Source organism: Rhododendron vialii, chromosome 9a (assembly GCF_030253575.1).
Source record: "Rhododendron vialii isolate Sample 1 chromosome 9a, ASM3025357v1".
Classification (NCBI taxonomy): Eukaryota; Viridiplantae; Streptophyta; class Magnoliopsida; order Ericales; family Ericaceae; genus Rhododendron; species Rhododendron vialii.
The window spans coordinates 17,309,304-17,329,989 of record NC_080565.1 but is presented as its reverse complement, the minus strand read 5'-3'; the positions used below and the strand labels follow the sequence as shown (position 1 = coordinate 17,329,989).

Genomic DNA, 20,686 nt, shown 5'->3' with positions numbered 1-20,686 from the left:
TTCCAATATGCTAGAGTGGCAACTGTTTCAATAGAAATTATTCAACAGCGGCAGCAGCAGCAAAAAGCCTTAAAGAGCTGAGCAAAATCACACTTTTACAGTAGTGATAATCAACCAAAAATGTGATTATGTATTCACTTTCTAATGTTACAATCATCTGCTCAAAACTGAAAACAACTGATGGGGCAATGGCCAAAAAAGCCACAAGCAGGAAGAAAGAATTCCCATTCAATCAGAGTTTTAAATACAACAGAAAAAACTGAAAATAGTACAAAAAGCAGGCTTAATTATTCCTACTTCCATTGCTCAAACACCACATCAACTAATTTTAGCTTAAATAGAACCAACCTAAAACGAAGTTCATAAAATCCTTCCACACAAAGGATCATTTCAGTTGTCACACTTTATTCACGAAAACATGACACCAATCTTCTTTGCAAAATCATCGCCGTCATCGTCATCAAAATACTCTTCTTCACCTTCTGCATTCTCAGCTTCATCTAGGGTATAGTCTTCTCCATCAATCTGTTCGTAATCAGATTCCCCGTCTCTCTGATCAAAGGCTTCAGGCTCGTGATCTTCCGCTGGATCTTCAACAATCATCCCTTCTTCCGTTTCAAGCTCACTCACATTAGCAGACTTGGCTTCTTCTCTATTGATAGCTAAGCTTCTTTCTTCTTCTTCCTTGTGGTTATTGTCTTCTTTATTTTGAGAAATCAAACTGTTTCCAGGAACCATTGTTTCCGCTACTTTTTTCTTCTTCAAAATCTCACTCAAAGGCTTTGGTCCTTCAAATAAGACATCGCTTTCAGATTGTTGCTGGATCTCTAAAGTTGGGTATTTCCGCTTCCCAAGAGCAAGTGAAAGTCGATCATTATTATTCATATGCTGATCCTTGTTTTCAGCAATCTTTCCACCCTTTTTCAGCTCTGCAAGACTTTTAGGACCAGCAAAATTGGCATTATTGTCATTTACTGCCTCTCTCATTCGTGGACCCCTAGAACTTCTTCCCTCATTGCTGATTTCCTCTTGCACCCTTCCTTTTATTCTGTCTCGAAGCCTCCCATGATGGATAGAAGAAACCAGCGGCTCCCGGTTCCTTCCCCTATCCATTTCCCTTTCTGGGCGCAAATCACTTCCATTGACTGGAGAAGACGATCTCCCCGGAAGTTTTATTCTTCCGCGAAGCCGGTTACTAACAACAGAGCTCTCTTTGGGGGTAATTAAACGGTGTGCGTCCCTTCGAGATGAGCCCCGGTGATTCCGATCCTCCGAATGGTTGTCGCGAGCGTAATCATGACTAATGACCGATCTCAAACCATTAGCCCTCCTCTGCTTTGACAAATGATGCCTCAAATCTGCGATCCTATCGGGACTATCACCCTTAGGGTACCGGCTCCTTTCCACAAGCGCAGAACCTACCCCAACCATCCTCTCAGGCGAAGCCCTGCGCTTCTCCCTACCATACTGGCCTTGCATCTGCTCGTAAGAATCATACCGCCGCAGATCACGATACGCATCTCGGTCGACATCTACCGTCGCATCATAATCCGCAGAACGGTCAATGTCGTAATCATGACTCCCTGATCTTCCATAATGGTGATCCTCGTTGTGATAGTAATCGGATTCTCCAAGCTCGTCATCTACAAGAACATCAAAACCAGGGGAGGGCTCCCTTGAGAATTCACCGGCTTCCCTACCATTGAGGACATCGTGATCATCTGATACTAGCACTTGTTGCACATGGTGGGACCTACTCATAGAATCTCCATTGGTATCAGGAGGATTAATATCTGTCGGTCTGTTGTACCTAGGAGGCCCTTCATTAACAACAGGTGATGGTGCTGAATATCTGTTAAAAGTAACCCCGTTTTTTATTGGAGCTGCTTCTTCAACCTTGGCCTGCAGGTTGCCCTGTGAAATTAAATCTGCAGACTTGGGTACATTGGCTTGTGGAAACTTCGGCTCCTGACTACACTTTTCAAGGCTACCGAAAGGCTTCTTAAGAGACGGTGGCTCTGCAGTATTGGTAATTGCAGGCCTCGGTGGGACCAACTTCTTGTAGATTATGGTGCTTGCCGGTGCATGAAAGAAGGGACATCTGTCGCCTTTTAAGCAAAAACCCTGCTGAAAGAAAATGCAGGGGACACCTTGCTTTCCTGCATTATAAGGAGCACTAGTAACAGGTAGAGGTATGGTCAGTGTTGAAGGCTGAGAAGATCCCACAGGAGTTGATACTTGGGTGCCTAATAATCCATCAAGAGGCTGCAAAGGGGGAAAAAAAATTTACTGTGGTTATCATTAATTCTACCAATATCTAACAAAGGAGACACAAAGTATATTATAGAGAAGAGGGAGGACTTACAGGATGTCGGAAAGCACATTTTGGATTCAAGCAACTACCATTCAACCAGTACCAGCAATCCCTGGGGTTAAGCCGAGCATTGTCACTATGCCGATACTCGCACTCAGCTCCCTGTTCAAATGGAACCCAAGTGCTTATTAGATTCAATACAAACACTAACTAAGCGTATCACTAATTAAATATGTTTATTGCAGCACTGAATCACTACATCAACCCAATTCAACATCATTAACTTGGTTGATAAAAGAGAGAATAATGCGATGCTAGAAAATGACTAAATATGCCCAGTAAGATGATAGGACGGCCTAAAAAACTAAGCATTTAAGACTAACGCATCGGTGCAGATATTCATTTCACAAAACCGCCCAACCGCAGAAAGAAACATATGTATTTCAAGTGTCGGTAGATTTAATCAACATATTACCCCTGAGATCTCATGGCTGACCAAACAAGTATAGTATTAAATGCTTGGAACAGAAAATACTAACTAAAGCTAAACAGAATGTCTCAAAGAACAGCGACAATAGTCTCAACAAACAACATGACAAGTCTAAAAGAATAACGACAAAAGCAAACATAATAGCAAAAATAGCAAGCAGACACCAATAGGTATATGAAATACAATCAGCACAATAGAAAGATGGCCAAAAGAACATATATACAGAAAATGACTAGACACGCCCTGTAAGAAGAAGATAGGAAGGCGAGAGTCTAACAAAATAAGCGTTCAAGAATAACACATTGCTGCAAAATTTCGCTTTACAAAACCCGCAGAGAGAAACTCAAGTATTTCATGTGCCAGTAGATTTCATGAACTTGCAACCTGAGATCTGATAGCTGACCAAAAGACTACAGTATTAAATGCTTGGAACAGAAAGTCTCAAAGAATAACAACAGTCTCAATAAATAATAACAAAACTCCCGAAGAATAACGACAAAAGCAAACATAATAGCAAAAAAATCAAGCAGACACGAGTGTATGAAATACAATCATCATATCATCAAATATCAATAAACATGGCCAAAAAACACAAAACAAAACATGATTGAGCTAACTACTTTTGGATAACTCCCTTAACATGCTTAAAGAATTTTCTTATATGAAAGACACTTATGTATGAAGTTTCTTCCATTGCAAGTGTCTCATGAACATCAGCCTGTCCACAAAAAGCAAACCAGAAACAAAAAATTCTCCTGTCTCAACTCAAAGCGAAACACTCTTTATTCTTCCTCATTCTACTACCTTCCTCCCTATATCAGTATTTAGGACTAGACATGCACGTTTACTATACTTGGAATTTATCAACTCATAAATCTTCTAACTGTCCCTCTCTTATCTAACAATTCCATCCTAATTATTAAGCCAAAGAATTTCCCCTTACAACTGTATTTGCAAGAAAACACAAGACCATTTCACTCAACACTACAGACGTACTGCTTAAACAACAAGAACAACAACAAACTTGTGCAACAAAGAACGAATCAAAAATAATTCCTTCACTGGACTGCCCTAGAGAATGCTCTGTTTTATTTCTGACACGATCCAATACTTAACCCAACCCAATTACAAGTACTAATCAAGACCCAGATCCCAAAATAACCCCTTTAATGCAAGAAGCACACATAGATCCGCAGACAAAATCCAAAAACCCTAGTACCCAATTACAACAACAAAGGACTTCACATGGGGAAAAACAACAGCTACCCACTTGAAATCCGTCCATACGGAGAAAGACAGAGATAAAGATTCAAACTTTGCAGGTTAACCAACCCAATTAGCAATATTAATTCAAGACCCAGATCCAGAATTAACCACTTTAATCTAAAAAGAACACCAAAAGATACCGCAGGCAAAATCCACATAAACCCTAGTATACAATTACCACCCAAAAAAGGAGAAGAAGACGACTTCATGCACCACCACATCCATCAATCAACATACACATGGGAAAAAGCTATCCCAATCAAATCCGTAAATTCAAAGAGCGAGATAAGAGGTAAAGATTCGAACTTTTTTGCAGGTCAAAGGGGAGGCGAGGAAGTAAACGCAGTCGGTGTTCCTCTTCAAGGCTTCTTCTTCGGCAGATGTTTTCGCCGTCGCCGTAGTAACCGTCAGAGCTTGAGGGTTCGGTTGTTGTTGTTGTTGTGTGGCTCCAACCATGGCGATTATTTTCACAGCTAACCCTAATTACAAGATCGATCGAAGAAGAGATCGATTATTAGGGTTTTGAGAGAAGGGGGGGGGGGGGGGGGGGGGGGGGGGGGGGCGGGCTGTTAATGCATCGTGGATAAGTCGTCCTTGAGCTGGCCGCACATAACAATAGGAGGAGGAACCGATCCAATCTGAGGAACCGGGGGGGGGGGGGGGGGGGGGGCGCGCGCGAGAAAGGGGAGAGGCTTTTTAGAGAGAGAGCGAAAGGGAGAGAAGGGCTTCTAAAATAGGAAGTGGTGGAAGGTACATCCGTTTGTATCTTACCTGTGAGTTTGGAATTGGGAGTTTGGGTTGGGTTAAGGAGCGTTGGGCGGCTTATTGTCGGCCTACTAGGTTTACAGTTTTTGTTGTCTGTTCCATTGGACTTGGACTTGTCCAATTTATTTATAAGCGTGTCTCAGATTTATATTTCAAAACATAGGGGTTAGTGTTGGTTCTCCTTAGCTTTTCGTGTTTTTTTTTTATAAGCGTGGCTCAAATTTATGTTTCAAAACATAGGGTTAGTGTTGATTCTCTTTAGCTTTTCGTGTTTTTTTTTTTTTTAAGCGTGGCTCAAATTTATGTTTCAAAACATTGGGGTTAGTGTTGGTTCTCCTTAGCTTTTCGTGTTGGTTTTTTTTTTTTTTTTATCTTTATTCAAATGTTGTTCGTGTTTATTAGTTTTGTGTCAAAATTTTGTAGTTCATTGATTTGTTTTGTAGGAAAAGTTAAAAAAAGAAGAAGTATGTCTTTACTCTCTCTATCTTTCTTGTAGAAATTGGGCTTTTCATGGATATTTTTCAAAAATACTCGTATAAAAGTAAACATTTTACTTTTTAATTTCCCTCGTCGAGATGAATCAATAATTCACAAAAATTTGCCATTAAACCAACAAACGTAAAACAAAATTCCGAAAAGCTAAGAGGAACAGGGTGACTTGGTCCCAGATCAACTTCTCATAGCTCTTTATTAGGGTTAAACATATTCCTAACTCCACTCCACCACACTTGATGGGATTCGGTCTCAACATAGGTGCAGTGGAGAATGTGGAGTCTGCTACAGATGTTGTATGACGGGACAATACTCTCTTACGAAGGGAAAATACTCTCTGATAGAGGTGATGGAGTACCATATTTGCACTTTCATTTTGTTTACCAAAATAAAAAAAGAGAATTGACCTTCGTAGTCCACATTTTTAAAATGCACTTCAAGACTTGTCTTTTAGTGGTTCATATTACAAAGTATACAATTTTTAAAGCACATTTTATGAAAAAAATTAGAGAGTAGCTATAAAAAAAAAATGGAGTACAAAAATCATTTTCCTAAGTATAATCATGAAAAACTTACTAAAATTGTGTTGGGATAGATTTTGAGTCCTATCAAGTTATATGTAGTCAACTAAATCTATTTTTGACGATTCAGTAGAGAATAGTTTTATTCCTTTGTAATAGTCTGTTTTTATAGAAAACGATATGTAATGCTCCTAATTTTGGGAATGTTAAATAGACAATTTTATTGAAAACTAAATAGAGTCTGACTTGATATTACAACATAACTTGTACAAAAGTACTTTTATTCAAACATGGAAGGGAAACTAGGGTTCCTATTTACTGTTCCTCCTGTTCCTCCATTCTAGCCAGCTCCTCGGCTCCAAAAGCTTCCAAGGTGTAGAGTTCACCCTGTTCATCTACAAATTCTGACACATTATTCCAACGTCGCCCCTAGTATAATATTCAGGGTCACCAAAAGTAACACCGTGAGTTACAGGAGCTCAATAGAATAATCAATACCCACTAACCCTTTAACTTACACACATTAGATCATAATATTAACGATTTCCACATAATACACGTATATCTAACAAAAACAGTTAACAAAGACACATCCATATTCACTATTCAACTATCGTTGATGTCCATGATTTCTGAGTTTCTCCTATGCGTCATTTCGTAGACCGTGTCACTAGTTTCACCTTTCATTTACCAAATCAACATTTTCAAAATCGTTTTTAACACGCCCAACCTCGATTCCGCCGTTTCGGCCTCCTGAGTATCCTCGCAATGGTTCCGCCGCACCGGGTTCCCATTGGCACACAAAATTTGCATTGGCTCCTCTCCGCGGATAACCAAGCTACACACCCAACCTCGGTTCCGCCGTTTCGGTCTCCCGAGTATTCTCACAATGGTTCTGCCGCATCGGGCTCCCATTGACACACACACACACACCATACACATAATGGGCTACCATGTCCGGCCACATTGCGGTTTCCAAAACCTTTCTCTTTTTCAAATCACTTCTTTCCATTAACCACACCCTATGTGTCATGTTTATACTTTCTCAATTTTCATGTCTCGTTTTCATGCAACGACTCCGCGGTAGGACTTTTCACATACGTAGTCATAATCATTCATTGTAATCTTGAAACTAAACTAGCAAGATCATCCAACTCTATATTACTAATCATGCTCAAATCACCACTTAAAGCATAACGCCACATGTTCGGACGCCTTTGTAGTGAAAATCACTTATGCTTTTATCACAAAACAAGAAATACAAATGATTCATGTATACATGCTCATAACCATCCTAAAGATCAAAATACGAATACTTCTAATCAAGCGTTAAATTCTTATCTTTCAAAAACCGTTCTTTCTTCCTTTGTGGGAAGTTCAAAACAACATAAGTTTATTAGATTAAAAGTCAATTATTCCAACATGCTCATGCTTCTATTAGCAAAAATAAGTTTGTTAACTATCATGCATTCCAAACATTATAAGTAATAAATAACTTTATATACTTAGAGACAGGGGATAAGAAGATTCTACCGTTCTTCTTTGGCGATAGGGCGGCTACGGAAAGTGAGTTGGTTATCGGACGGAGTAACTTCCTACGGTATACTTCCGGTAGTTTCGAAAGAGAAAGGTTTCTCTCGAAACTAGATCTTGACTAAGCTACTAAGCTTTTTGGATCGAAAGGGTGGTCGAGTGGTGGTTTAGTAGCGGCCTAGGATGAGTTTCTTGAAGAACTTAGGAAGAACTCAAGAACAAGAAGACCAAAGTAAGAACACAAGAATTCGAGAGAGAGAAGTTGAAAGGTTGGAAGGTGTGAGTTAAATGGTAGGAGGGAGGGTGCTATTTATAGCAAAAATCTTGGCATTCATTGGCAAGACTAACTTCTATTATCCAAGGAATAAAATTTTCCCTAGCAATTATTGTCCAATGGGTAAAGGGGCAATTATGATAGGTATGGCCTTGTATTGTCCTAGGATGGTTTGCTTGCAAGGAAGATCAAAATCATGGGCTAGGTTTATGATTAAAGTAGCCTAAAAGATGGTTGTAAAGTGATGCTAGGCTTGAGTGTGAGGATGGTTAAAGTAGGTAACTTGTTAGGGTGTACAAAACACATGCACACACTCCACCCTCTCCCTCACTCTCTTGGCCTCCCTCTCATCTCTCTTCTCGGCTCTCTCTCTCTCTCTCTCTCTCTCTCTCTCTCTCTCTCTAGTACAATGTGTGTGTGTGTGTATATATATATAGCTATACATCTAGAGAAAATCTAGTAAAGTAAGCCTTGGAGGGTAACTATTAGGTTCAAGGCTATTAGTCTTAGGTTGGCATGCATGGCAAGGCTAAGTTTGCTTCTTTTGGAAGCAAAATGATGGCTTCCTATGGTCCATGATTTGTCTTGTCAAATCTATATACACATTGGCAAGTCTAGTTTTTATTATCCAAGGGATAAAAATTTCCTTAATAATTATTATCCAATGGGTAAAAGAATAATGATGAGAAGTAAGGTCTTGATGTGACTAAACATGTAAGTATATGTTGTATGGCCCGTGATCCTTGGTTCAAGTTCCTCCTCCGCTGGGTTACTGATTTCCTGACCTTCTCGCTCTAATCCTGCACAGTGAACGCACGACTAAGACCTGACCGGGGGTTGCCCAACAAGGCCCTCCAACGAGAGGATGAGAATGTGCAGAGAGCAAAGAAGAAGATTAGGGTTTCAATATTTTCTGGCGTGTACCTCCCTAGACTGTGATCCTTCAGTAATTTATAGTCTCCTTAGCTTGCTCTCCAAGTACAGGCACGTGCCCTGCACAAGCTAGGTGACATCATTATGATGTCATAGAATAGATCTGGTAACCGTTTTGGCGTGAGCTGGCACCTCCCATGTGCGCTCATCATTATCTTTTGGTGTAACTGTTTTAGTCACGTGAGAAAGCACGCGACTCAGCGGGTGGCCGAGCCCCGCACCTGGCCGAGCCCAGTGGGCGACTCAAGCGAGGAACCCTCTGCTAGAGCCGTCTTCCCGAAGGTGGCTGAGCCTAAATGACACATTTCTGGCGCTAGGCACAAAGTAAGCTGAAATGGATGAATAACAGGCTCCGATTCAAACTCGAGCCCTACATCAGGTACGGCCACGATGACCAGGCATGAGCGATTACGTTTGGCCCACTACAATAGCCCCTCAATCTCTGCCATCGCTGAGTGCCCGGTAGGGATTGACGTTGAGCTTCGGCCGAGCACTTTTGAATGTCGAACGTGAATTACAGTTGCGGGGTAGAATTTTAGCCGAGCTTCAATCATCCTTTCAGCAACCGTCACAGATAAGCACAAATGGAGGGGTGCCAGGTGTCCTTCTATGGTTGGGTTCGGCTGATAAGAAGACGGTTTGCATGCGTGAAGTTCTGCAAGGTCGTTTTATGTTTTGCCACGTGTCGAACATCGATTGGCCATTGGTTCGGCAGTTCAGTGTAGGGCGGGAAATTCAAAACCCTAACCCACCCCTATATATAGGACGGTGGGAGGAGAGAGAAACATTACAAGCATTTTCTCTCTCTTCAAACCTCCATTGTAGAGCTTCTCTCTCTTCTTTCTTGGTGCAGATTCCATCCAAACCCATCTTTTATAGCAAATCCTGCTTTGAGATCACCAGGTATGCTTTGTTTCTTGTTTCTTCTTATATTTATGAAGTTTTCAAGCCTTTCGGTATTGCTTTTTTGGGATTTTTGGGAACTTTTTGTTCTGTGTGAACAATATGGAGGCTGAGATGAATGAACTATTCATCTTCTCCTTCAATCTGTTCTTTCGAGCCCCAGTTTTGATGCCGATGGGCTTGGCCAATGCTGGTGTTGGCCGAGCCCCATGACTCAAGTCTCTCACGTTTCCCGAGCATGAGTCTTTATAAGGTGAACTCAGGGTGGGCCAGTAGGGTTGCCGAGCGTAGCAAGATCCTTGTCCGTTTTCGACGATAAGGTTTCTCATTACTTTCTTTTGTTGATAGGTCTAGCTCACCCGGTCATTGTCATTTCTTCTGACTCTGAAAGCTCAGGGGATGACTCTGGAGATTTAGTTATCCGAGAGTACTTAGAGAAGCACAGGAGCCGACGTCAGACTTCCTCAATTGCTTCAAAGATGTCAGGCTCCAGTGATTCTGACGCCGAACGTGATCATGAGTACAACAGCAGGTTCAACACCGAGCCTGAAATATCCTTTACCCCTTCTACTCACTCCGATGTCGAACCCGAGTTGGGGCCTGAAGCCGAATCTAGGTTTCGTTCGCAGGCCGAAGCCACTACTTCTTCTCAGTCCAGGCTTAGTGAAACCCCATCCGAGAATAAGGAGGTTGCCGACCTTTACGAGAGGGGCCAGGTTTGTCCTCACGCCCACTATTTTAGTGGGAATCCCAGTGAGTATGAGAATTTTTGCCGAGAGTACAACATCCTTGATGATGTTGTTATTAGTCAGGTGGCCAGCAACTGTATAAGAGATAGGAGAGAACACCGTTCCGAGCATATAACGGTTCCTTTAATGGCCATCTGTGAGGCTAGGCTCCGGTTCCCTCTTCACCCATTTTTAAGGGAGTTGCTTGCTCTGTTTGACCTGGTACCTCATTACTTTGCCATTAACAGTTGTAGGATAGTAATGGCCATGATCAAGTTGAAGGAACTCCATAACCTTAACTTCACGGTCGTTGACCTTTTTCATACGTACGTAATGTCCAGGAATGGCAAGACCGAGCGTAGGTACCTATTGACATGTAGTAATAAGGAGCCGTTGATAGAGGGGTTGCCTGATACTGATAAATGGGCCAACTTTTACGTCGAACTAAGTGGTAATTACAAGTTCGGCGATCAGACAATGAGGTTACACCATGTGCCGAAGATAAAAGATTTTCAAGGTTGTCTGTCTTCCTGTACTCCGCCGAGCCTGACTTTTACTTTGTATTTTTGAGTTTCCAATGTTGATTGGTTGATACTTCTTGCTGATCATCGTGCAATAACTAAGAGAGAGCAATCGCTGGCTGTTGAGCAAAACGTTGAAATTTTGAAGGCCCAAATCTGTCGTGACGTGCCGACTCTGTTGGGCCACATTCCTTCGTACAAAGAGAAGTTTAAGAGGAGGGAGAAGGAAAGTGTGCCGAGCACAAAAGTCGAAGGCAGCAAAAAGGTTGCTGAGCAACTTGGTAGGGAAAAGCAAGCAACCGAAGCCAAGCAATAAGGAGAAGGAGCCGAGGGTGAAATTCCCCACATTCAGGAAGCCTGCCGAATTTTGGTTCCAGGAGAGCCAGTAATCCGAGTCTCCAGGTATAAATATCGCTCTTCAGACTCTTGTTCCCGAATTTATCGGAGAGATGGGAAGGAGAAATGTGGTTCGCGTGAACATCATGGAGAGTGCTATTGTTCGACAGAAAGAAACTGACGTGCCCGAGCCTGTTGAAAAGAGGCAAAAAATCACTTTTTTCCCAACTAAGCCACAGACTCCTCTTCCGAGCGAGAAGGACAGGACCGAGTCATCAGCTGCTGCGGGCGGATCAAAGGAGGTCTAGAGGTCAACGGGCTCGACCGGCCCGATTGTTGTTCAGTAGTTTGCTCCATCTTATGCCCTGGGCAGGATTGTCACTGTGGAGGACTCTGTCAAGATGGAGCCGGGGCTGGCTGTTGCAATGCTCCAAGGTCTGGCTCTGCCGCGTGACATGCAAAAGGTTCCGGAGGATCTTCAGTCGAGCCTGGCGCATGCGAGTGCTTACCTCGTTCAGGTGCGTCCGAGCTTGGGTCTTCTTGATTTTCTTTTTTGTGCTTGTCTCCGAGTGCGTCTTTGTTTGTCAGCTTTTTTATGCTTATCTTGTTTTGTTTTACAGGCTGGGCAGGCTTTGCTCCGGGCTTCGAACAAGGCCGAGCTCGTTACTGCCAAGCGGTCTCGTTACCGTGACGATCTTAAGACCGAGCGTGAAAAGGTGAAGTCACTGAAGACCAGCCTCAAGGCGGCGAAGGCTTGGGTGGCCGACTTGGAGAAAGAGAGAGATGTGGCCAAGGAAAAAATAAAGAAGACCGAGCGTGACCTTGGGAAAGTTTTGAAAAGGGAGAAGAGACAGATGAAGGAAGTTGATGAAAAGGCTTATCAGGCTAGTTTTGACCGAGCCGAGGCCAAGTATATTAGAGATGCTCGAAAGATGGTAAACGAGGAGGTGGAGAAGAGGGTGCCCGTGGCTTATAGGAAAGGTTACAAGGATGGTGTGGCTGATGCCACCAGCACTCTTCAGTTGGAGCTTGACTCGAATTTGTACAAGTCGATTCCAGCACCTGTTGTTCCCGAGCTTGTCCTCCTGTACACTGAAGAAGAGTGTGCGCCGCTTCCTCCCGAGGATTTCCTCGAGAGTGATGACGATGTTGAGGATGTCTCTGGGGATGATGCCGAGGGTGGAGATGAGGCTGCTGGGCAGGAGACTGGTGAGGTCGGGACTGAGAAAGTGGCCGAGGGTGTTGAGAAGGTGGCTAAGGGAGCTGATCACGAGCTGATGAATGTTGATAATGTCGAGGTTGGAGCTGATGTCGCTGCTGAGGATGCTGTTTGAGTTTGAGCAAAAGATTATACCAAGTTTCTTAATTTTTTGTTTGAACATCTACTTTTGTTGGACTGGACAGATTCGAGCCTGGATTTTGCTGTTCCAGATGTAGTAGTTTGTAAGGGGGTTGGCACCGAACGATATATTACGCCATGCCTACCAGCTAGGAATATTTGCAATGTTTGCGTTTTTGAATGATTGTCTTATCTTTCTGATTTGCAATGTTTGCTTACTTTGCTGAATTTTGATTGGTTATTCCCATGCCTTGGAAAATTTTAATAATCTTGCTTGTTTGGATGGTAGTTGTTTGTAGCCCCCACTTTGGTTTGGGTTCCGCTGAGTAGGTGGACATGGACCAAAGTAGAAATTGCTTAAATGTTGTTGGACGGTTGTTGAGCCTTGACCAAAGTAGAGTGGTCATATAGAGTTTATAGTTTGCCGAGGTTGGCGTTATCCTAGGCCATTGTGGTAGTTTAATGGATAATGCCTAGGTTAGCAACCAAGAGTTTGTTTGGTGCCCCTAAATGTGGTTTGGGCTCGGCCAAGGTGCCAGCCTCTAGCCATCTTCTCAAGGGCTTGAGATGTTGAATGTTTTATGGGTGGTTTGCTCACTAAAGCGTGAGTGTAACCGGGTGTTGGCCGACATTACTGTCTTGCCAAGTCGAACCGAAGCCTAAATTCTAGCCGCAATGTGTGCCTTAGGCTCGGTGGACCATATGTCCGATATGATTTTTGCTTCTTTGGGCAGCGATGGTGGCCGAAGCAGGGGGGTAAAAAGCCATTTATGGGTGTGACCGAAGTCAACGTTTGTGGTTGGCATATATGCCGAGAGTGAATTGTTTTCTTAATAAACATAATTTTGAATCGATCTAAGAAGTGCAGAAGGCATCAATTGCCGAACAAGATCCTTCATAGTATTGATAAAACTTTGGAGTACAAGAATGAAATTGAAAACTAAGGGCCAAAGCCATTCTAAAAATGGAGTACAGGTTAAGTACAAATTGGCTAAAGATGGTTTGTGGCCGAGCACAGAAATAATTGGAGAAGAGGGATCACATGTATGCCTTCTTCAAATTTTGTGCATTCCACGGGTTTGTAAGGATTTTTCCATTCATGTCCTATAGGACGTAAGCACTTTCACCAGCAATTTTGACAACACAAAACTTGTTGGCTTGCACAACTTTTTGCCAAACCAAGTCGTCTGGCTTGAAGGTCTTGGTTCGCAAACTTCGGTTGTAGCCTTTTGCCACTTGTTGTTGGTATTCAGCGAGCTTTAATCGGGCATCATCACGCTTTTCTTTTGCCAAAATTAACTCCTGTTCCACGGCTTCATCGTAGGTCTTTGGGTCAAAATTCTTTGTTCTTAAAGTGGGGAACCTGGACTCTAGTGGGATTATGGCCTCCATGCTGAATGCCAGGGAAAAGGGTGTTTGGCCTATTGAGCTCTTTGGTGTAGAATAGTTAGCCCATAGAACGCGGAGTAATTCTTCTGCCCATTTCCCTCTTTTAGAGTTTAGCCGACGGTTGATCCCTGCGCAAACTATTTTGTTCGTAGCCTCGGTTTGGCCGTTCCCTTGAGGGTAAGCTGGAGTTGAGTTGAAGAAGCGTATCCCGAATTTGGCGCAGAGGCTGGTTAGGTCCTTGCTGACGAATTGGCTTCCATTGTCTGAGACGATGGCGTAAGGGATGACGAATCTAGTGACAATTTTCTCCAGACGAATCTTCTTACATCGGCTTCGGTGGTTGTTGCAAGAGGTTCAGCCTCTACCCATTTTGAGAAGTAGTCCGTTGCCGTGATCAGAAACTTGAAGCCTTCAGGGGTTGTTGGCAGCTTTCCCACAATATCGAGCCCCCATTGTGCAACGGGCCAGGGACTTGTAATGGGGGAAAGATTTTGGGCTGGTTGCTTTGGGATAGGGGAAAAAAGTTGGCTCGGTCGGCACTTGCGGACGACTTCTTCGCAGTCTTTCTTCATGTTCTTCCAAAAATAACCTTGGCTTATTGCGCATTGGCAGAGCGAACGACCACTAGAGTGACAGCCACAACTACCTGAGTGAAGCTCGGTGAGAATCGTGGGAACTTGGGTTGGATGGACGATGAGGAGATAAGGGCCCGAGATAGTTTTCCTGTAGAGTTTGCCACTTTCAGATAGCCAGTAGTAAGCGGCCTTGTTCCTGATGCAATAAGCTTCCTTTTTGTCTGTTGGAAGCGTATCATGTTTAAGGAATGCCACGATCTCGTCCATCCAGCTTGGATCGAGTTCAACGTTGAGTACATCTAGAGTGGTGTCAAAGCTTGGGTGGTCGATGCTGCCAAAGTTGATAGTCCTGAATTCAGAGGCTTTGGAGGCTGAGGCTGAGGCAAGGCTAGCGAGTGCGTCTGCATGAGCGTTGTGTTCGTGGTTGATCTATTCAATTTTGAAATTCTGGAAGCACGGGATGAGCTCGGTTGCCATTGCTTGGTATTTCGACATTCGCGGGTCCCGAGCCTCGTAGTCCCCAAGTACTTGGTTAACTATGAGTTGGGAGTCACAATAAACAACAAGATCGGAGACTTTCATCGCAACTGCGGAGCATAAGCCAGCAAGGAGGGCTTTGTATTCAGCTTCATTATTGGTGGCGGGGAAGTCGATGCTTAGAGAACTTTCATGAAGTGTGCCACAAGAGGAAACTAAGACAACCCCTGCCCTGGCTCCGTTGCTGTGGGAAGCCCCGTCGACATGTAGTTGCTAGATGTTGCCTTGAAAGAGTTGCCAAGGCATTAGTGCTTTTGTTGATTCTGTGATAGGTTGAGGAGTGGGAATGTTGAGAATATCAGTATCTTTCAGTGTTAATTCTGTGATGAAGTCGGCAAGAATTGGACCCTTGATCGCCGTCCGTGGCTCAAAACGGATGTCAAAGTTTGCTAATTTGACTGCCCATTTGGAGACCCTGGTGGATAGATCAGCTTTTCGAAAAAGGCTTTTTAAAGGGTGCTCTGTTAAAACGGTGATGGTGTGGGATTGGAAGTAAGGTAAGAGTTTCCTGGCTGTCGAGATGAAAGCGAGTGCCAATTTCTCAAGTGGTAGATAGCGTGTTTGCGCTGGGAGGAGTGTTTTGCTTGTGAAGTAAATGGGCATGTCGTCTGTGTCGACTTGTCGCACTAGTGCTGAACTGATTGCATGGGCAGAGACTGCAAGAGACAGATACAAGGTCTCAAACTCCTTTGGTTTTACCAGTAGTGGGGCTGAGCTTAAGTATTCTTTAAGTTCGGCCAGGGCGGAGTCACAATCCGGGGTCAACTCAAAACTGCGTCGACTCTTACCCTTCAAGGCATGGAAGAATGCGTGGCACTTGTTTGATGATTTGCTGATGAATTGGTTTAGAGCTGCTGCCATTCCAGTGAGCCTTTGTACTTCCTTGTTCGTTCTCGGTAGGCGCAAGTCTTTTACGGCTTTGATCTGGTTGAGGTCGGCCTCAATACCACGTCGTGTGACCAAGTGTTCAAGGAATTTCCCTGCGCTCACACTGAATGCACACTTTTCAGGGTTTAGGCGGAGCTTGTGTAGTTTAAGGATTTCAAAGACTTCTGCCAAATCTTGGAGGTGGTTGGATTCCTTCTGGCTCTTGACAATGAGGTCGTCGATGTAAGCTTCAACGGTGTGGCCAATTTGTGCCTGCAACATCTTGAATATGGCTCGGTTGAATGTGGCACCCGAGTTCTTGAAGCCAAAGGACATGACTCAGTAGTAAAAGATGCCATATGGTGTAATAAAAGTAGTTTTTTCCATGTTGTCCCGGTCCATGGCTATTTGGTGGTAGCCACGGTAGGCGTCTAGGAAGCTTAATCGAGCGTGGCCTGCCGTTGCGTCCACAAGTTGATCAATCTTGGGGAGTGGGAACCAATCCTATGGAAAAGCATCATTGAGATTGGTATAATCAACGCAAACTAGCCAATTGCCGTTTTTCTTCTTTACGACCACTATGTTGGACAGCCTTGTTGGGTATTGTACTTCTTGGATGGCGTTGGCTTCCAGCAAACGTTTGATTTCTATGACGACAGCGTCGGCGTGTTCAGCTACAAAATGCCACTACTTCTGGACGACAGGCTTGGTGTCTTTCTTGATGTTGAGAGAGTGACTGATAAAATTGGGGTCGACCCCCGGCATCTCGTTGGGGGTCCAAGCAAAAACTTCTATATTTTGCTTGAGGTATTGGAACATTTCTTTGCGTTCGGCGTCACTGATGGAAGAGCTGAATAAGAAGAAACGGGAGCCATCCTCGTTGATGGGCATTTGTATGAGGTCCTCTTGTGCTTTGTCCTCAGCATTTTCGCCGATGTTGTCAATAATTGCCATGTCGGGGACCTCAACCCATTGAACTTGCTTGGCTTTGGTAGAATTGTGGACAGCTGAAACGTAACACTTTTTAGAGGCGACTTGATTGCTGCGTAGATCTTCTTGCCTTCCATTTGTGCTAATGAATCGGACGACCTGATGGTAAACGGAAGCAATGGCCTGCATGCCGTGGAGCCAGGTTCGGCCGAGAATTGCATTGTATGGGCTCGGCACATTGACGACAATGAATTCAATACTCAATGTTTTTTAGCCAACCACGACTGGTAGGAAGATTCGTTCGAGTGGCCAAGCAGGTGCTCCGTTGAATCCGATGAGAGGTACTTCGACGGGTTGCAACGCCGATTTTGGTAGATCAAGTTTTTTGAACAAGTCATAGTACATGACCTCTGCCGAGCTTCCCTGATCGATGAGGACGCGCTTGACATCGTGGACTCCAATTTGGATAGTTACAACGACAGCGTCAGAATGTGGGGTTTGCACATGCTCGAGGTCGCGCTCGGTGAAAGCTATTGTGCACTTAGGCAATTCTTCTTGACGTGGACGTTTGGATCTAGATCCTACAGCGAGTACCTACTTGGAAGTGGATGCACGATCAAGATCGGCACGAAGGCTTGTTTTAGATTCCTTTTGTCATTGGGCCATGGATAACGTGTATAGTTGGTCGCGGCTCGTTTGGGTTGGGATTTTCGGCAGAATAATAGGTGGGTGTTTTGGTTCGATCAATGCACTGGTCAAGGTGGCCTTGGGCCGTCAAACGCTCTAACAGTGCCTTGTACGAGGCGCATGCCGTTGTATAGTGACCGAGCTCGTTATGATACGAGCATTTCTTCCTGGGGTTCTGATCTTTTTGGCCAGTGTCAGTGCCAAGATTCCTTGTTGGCCACTTGAACCATGGTTGACTCATTATCTCCTTTAGGAAAGACCAGATAGGCTCTTTGAAGTATGTGGTCTCAGCTACGTAGTCGTGAACCTTTGGTGGTCATTTCTTTCCTTTCTTGATGTTGTTGACGTGTTTCTTTTGCTGGGACTGATGGGTTATAATTGGCGCTGGCAACTAAGACGTGGCTGTTGGTAGTGGGGTAGTTGGTTTTGGTATTCCCTGTGTCGCTCGGTCCATGTATAATTCTTCAAGAGCGCAGAATCGTTCTACGATGCGCATCAATTTGCCCATGCCATGAGATGGGCGGATAGCAAGTTCGTCCAGGATCTTGCTTCCAGTTTCCAAGCCATTTTTAAAAGTTCATGCAGCCCAGTACTCGTCGATTCTAGGGATTTCGTTGAACAATTGCCAGTATCGTTCGGCATACTCCCTGAGTGTTTCAAATGGGAGCTTCCTCATCTGGGATAGTAACTCGGGCTCCTTGGCGGTCCTGTTGCTTGTGATGAAGTGAGTGTTGAAAGCACGTTCAAGGTCGGCCAGGTTCTGTATGGATCTAGCGGGCAGTTTGTTGAACCACTGAAGTCTAAGGGAGCCGAGGCTGGACGGGAATGCTATGCATTTGATCTCGTCTTTTGTGGTGCATAGTTCAATTGTTTGAAGGAAATGAATAAGGTGGGTGTAGGCCTTGCAAGTGGTTGGATCGAACTTCGTGAACTTCGACAAGTGGAAGTTGGATTCGGCGGTTGTGTTGATTATGTGGGATGTGAAAGGTGATACTCCGAGATCCTTTAGCTGTCGTTCAAAGCCTGGGTGCGACGGTTTGCTGAGCCCCTCTGACCGAGAACGTTTTGAGTCCCTTTCTTTGGACTCCTTTTCTGAGGGTTTCTCCCCATCTCATTGTCGAAGTTTGTTTCTTAAATCCGTAATTGTTCGATGGGGACCTTCGAGGGACTTCTCGTTCACGATGATTTTTGGGGTCATCGTTCGGCCCTTCAATGCATATGCCTTTCCCATTTCTTCGAGATCGATTTTCATTTTCCAGGTTTTCAGGTGGGATTTCCCCGAGACGTTCGGAGACATGGCGCCTGGTCTCCACAAAATTTCAGCTACGGTGGGAAACCGTTGTGCGAGAAAACTCCGCGCGACTAGTCGAGTATGTGCTTATGAATGACTCGGTATCTCTTGTGTTGGTTCGATCATGATGGCTCTTTGAGCGATGTGTTCCAGATATTGTAGGCCATTTGTAAAGGATTATATCCCTTGCATCGCCCATGTCTGGAGTGAAACCAAGGCAATCTTTGAAGGAGCCATGATGGCCTGTTTCGTGAGGATGCTCTAGTGGTGGTAGTGGGGGTGGTGGAGGTGGTGTTTGTCTTCATCGCCTGCTGCCTCCTACAGATCTGGATGTGGCAGGAGCGGTGTCTTGCTGCATTTGTTGTTTCATTTGGGCCACTTTCGCCCTCAGACCTGCCAGTTCGTTGTCTCTTTCATCGTCGCAACGTTGTAGCAAGCGGATGTAGGCCGTCGTTACGTCGTCTGCCGCTGGGGAGAGTCCGGAGCTAGGGGAGAGAGATGGACATGTGCCTCTTTGAGAACAGTGGAAGAATCGTGTTTCCACTGGCGTCTTTTGCCCCTGAGATGGTGATGTCAGTCAGATCTTTGCCCATGGTGGATGGGATTGTGGTTGTTGTTGGGAGGAGAGGGATGGATTGAAGGAGATTGGAGTCGTTTGAATCAGAAGTTTAATTCACATCGGGTTCACCAATTGTGTGGCCCGTGATCCTTGGTTCAAGTTCCTCCTCCTCTGCGTTGCTGATTTCCTGACCTTCTCGCTCTAATCCTGCGTAGTGAACGCACGACTAAGACCTAACCAGGGGTTGCCCGGCAAGGCTCTCTGGCGAGAGGATGAGAATGCGCAGGGAGTAAAGAAAAAGATTAGGGTTTCAATATTTTGTGGCATGTACCTCCCTAGACTGTGATCCTTCAGTCATTTATAGTCTCCTTAGCTTGCTCTCCAAGTACGGGCACGTGCCTGCACAAGCTAGGGGACATCCTTAGCTTGCTCTCCAAGTACGGGCACGGGCCTGCACGAGCTAGGTGACATCATTGTGACGTTATAGAATAGATCTGGTACAATAGCCCCTCAATCTCTACCATCGCCGAGTGCGCTTTAGGGATTGACGTTGAGCTTCAGCCGCGCCCTTTTGAATGCCGAACGTGAATTACAGTTGTGGGGTAGAATTTTGGCCGAGCTTCAATCATCCTTTCAGCAACCGTCATAGATAAGCTCGAATGGAGGGGCGCCAGGTGTCCCTCTATGGTTGGGTACGGCTGATGAGAAGACGGTTGGCATGCGTGAAGTTCTGCAAGGTCGTCCTATGTTTTGCCACGTGTCGAGCATCGATTGGCCATTGGTTCGGCGGTTCAGTGCAGGGCGGGAAATTCGAAACCCTAACCCAATCCTATATATAGGACGGTGGGAGGAGAGAAAAATGTTACAAGCATTTTCTCTTTCCTCAAGCCTCCATTGCAGAGCTTCTCTCTCTTCTTTCTTGGTGCAGATTCCATCCAAACCCATCTTTTACAGCAAATCCTGCTTTGAGATCACCAGGTACACTTTGTTTCTTGTTTCTTCTTATATTTCTGAAGCTTTCAAGCTTTTCGGTATTGCTTTTCTGGGATTTTTGGGAACTTTTTGTTCTGTGTGAACAGTATGAAGGCTGAGATGAACAAACTGTTCATCTTCTCCTTCACTCTATTCTTCCGAGTCGTAGTTTTGACGCTGGTGGGCTTGGCCGACGCTGGTGTTGGCCGAGCCCCATGACTCGAGTCTCTCATGTCTCCCGAGCTTGAGTCTTTATTGGGTGAACTCAAGGTGGGCCAGTAGGGTTGCCGAGCATAGCGAGATCCTCGTCCATTCCCGACGATAAGGTTTCTCATTACTTTCTTTTGTTGATAGGTCTGGCTCACCCGGTCATTGTCATTTCTTCCGACTCTGAAAGCTCAGGGGACGACTCTGGAGATTTAGTTATCCAAGAGTACCTGGAGAAGCACAGGAGCCGACGTCAG

General features: G+C 44.6%; 2 protein-coding genes across 2 annotated transcripts; both read right to left on the bottom strand.

Moving 5' to 3' along the window:
- Positions 1–189: 189 nt before the first annotated feature.
- Positions 190–4,800, bottom strand: LOC131300621 (zinc finger CCCH domain-containing protein 17). Its single transcript, XM_058326550.1, has 3 exons — positions 4,377–4,800; positions 2,366–2,476; positions 190–2,265 (listed from the first exon to the last, which is right to left on the bottom strand). The coding sequence occupies exons 1-3, from the start codon at positions 4,524–4,526 to the stop codon at positions 409–411; spliced, it is 2,118 nt and encodes a 705-aa protein (XP_058182533.1). The 5' UTR covers positions 4,527–4,800; the 3' UTR covers positions 190–408.
- Positions 4,801–14,034: 9,234 nt separating this feature from the next.
- On the bottom strand, positions 14,035–16,119 carry LOC131299688 (uncharacterized). Its single transcript, XM_058325267.1, has 3 exons — positions 15,155–16,119; positions 14,908–15,043; positions 14,035–14,808 (listed from the first exon to the last, which is right to left on the bottom strand). The coding sequence occupies exons 1-3, from the start codon at positions 16,117–16,119 to the stop codon at positions 14,035–14,037; spliced, it is 1,875 nt and encodes a 624-aa protein (XP_058181250.1).
- Positions 16,120–20,686: the final 4,567 nt, after the last annotated feature.

Coding starts and splice junctions, on each gene's coding strand:
- LOC131300621 (XM_058326550.1), bottom strand. CDS start 4,526: ATGGTTGGAGCCACACAACAACAACAACAACCGAACCCTCAAGCTCTG. Junction 2,477..4,376: donor CCCCTTTGACCTGCAAAAAA/GTTCGAATCTTT, acceptor CCATTTGAACAG/GGAGCTGAGTGCGAGTATCG. Junction 2,266..2,365: donor AATGTGCTTTCCGACATCCT/GTAAGTCCTCCC, acceptor CCCCCTTTGCAG/CCTCTTGATGGATTATTAGG.
- LOC131299688 (XM_058325267.1), bottom strand. CDS start 16,119: ATGTCCTTTGGCTTCAAGAACTCGGGTGCCACATTCAACCGAGCCATA. Junction 15,044..15,154: donor ACAAAAGCACTAATGCCTTG/GCAACTCTTTCA, acceptor ACTTCATGAAAG/TTCTCTAAGCATCGACTTCC. Junction 14,809..14,907: donor CCCAACTCATAGTTAACCAA/GTACTTGGGGAC, acceptor AAAATTGAATAG/ATCAACCACGAACACAACGC.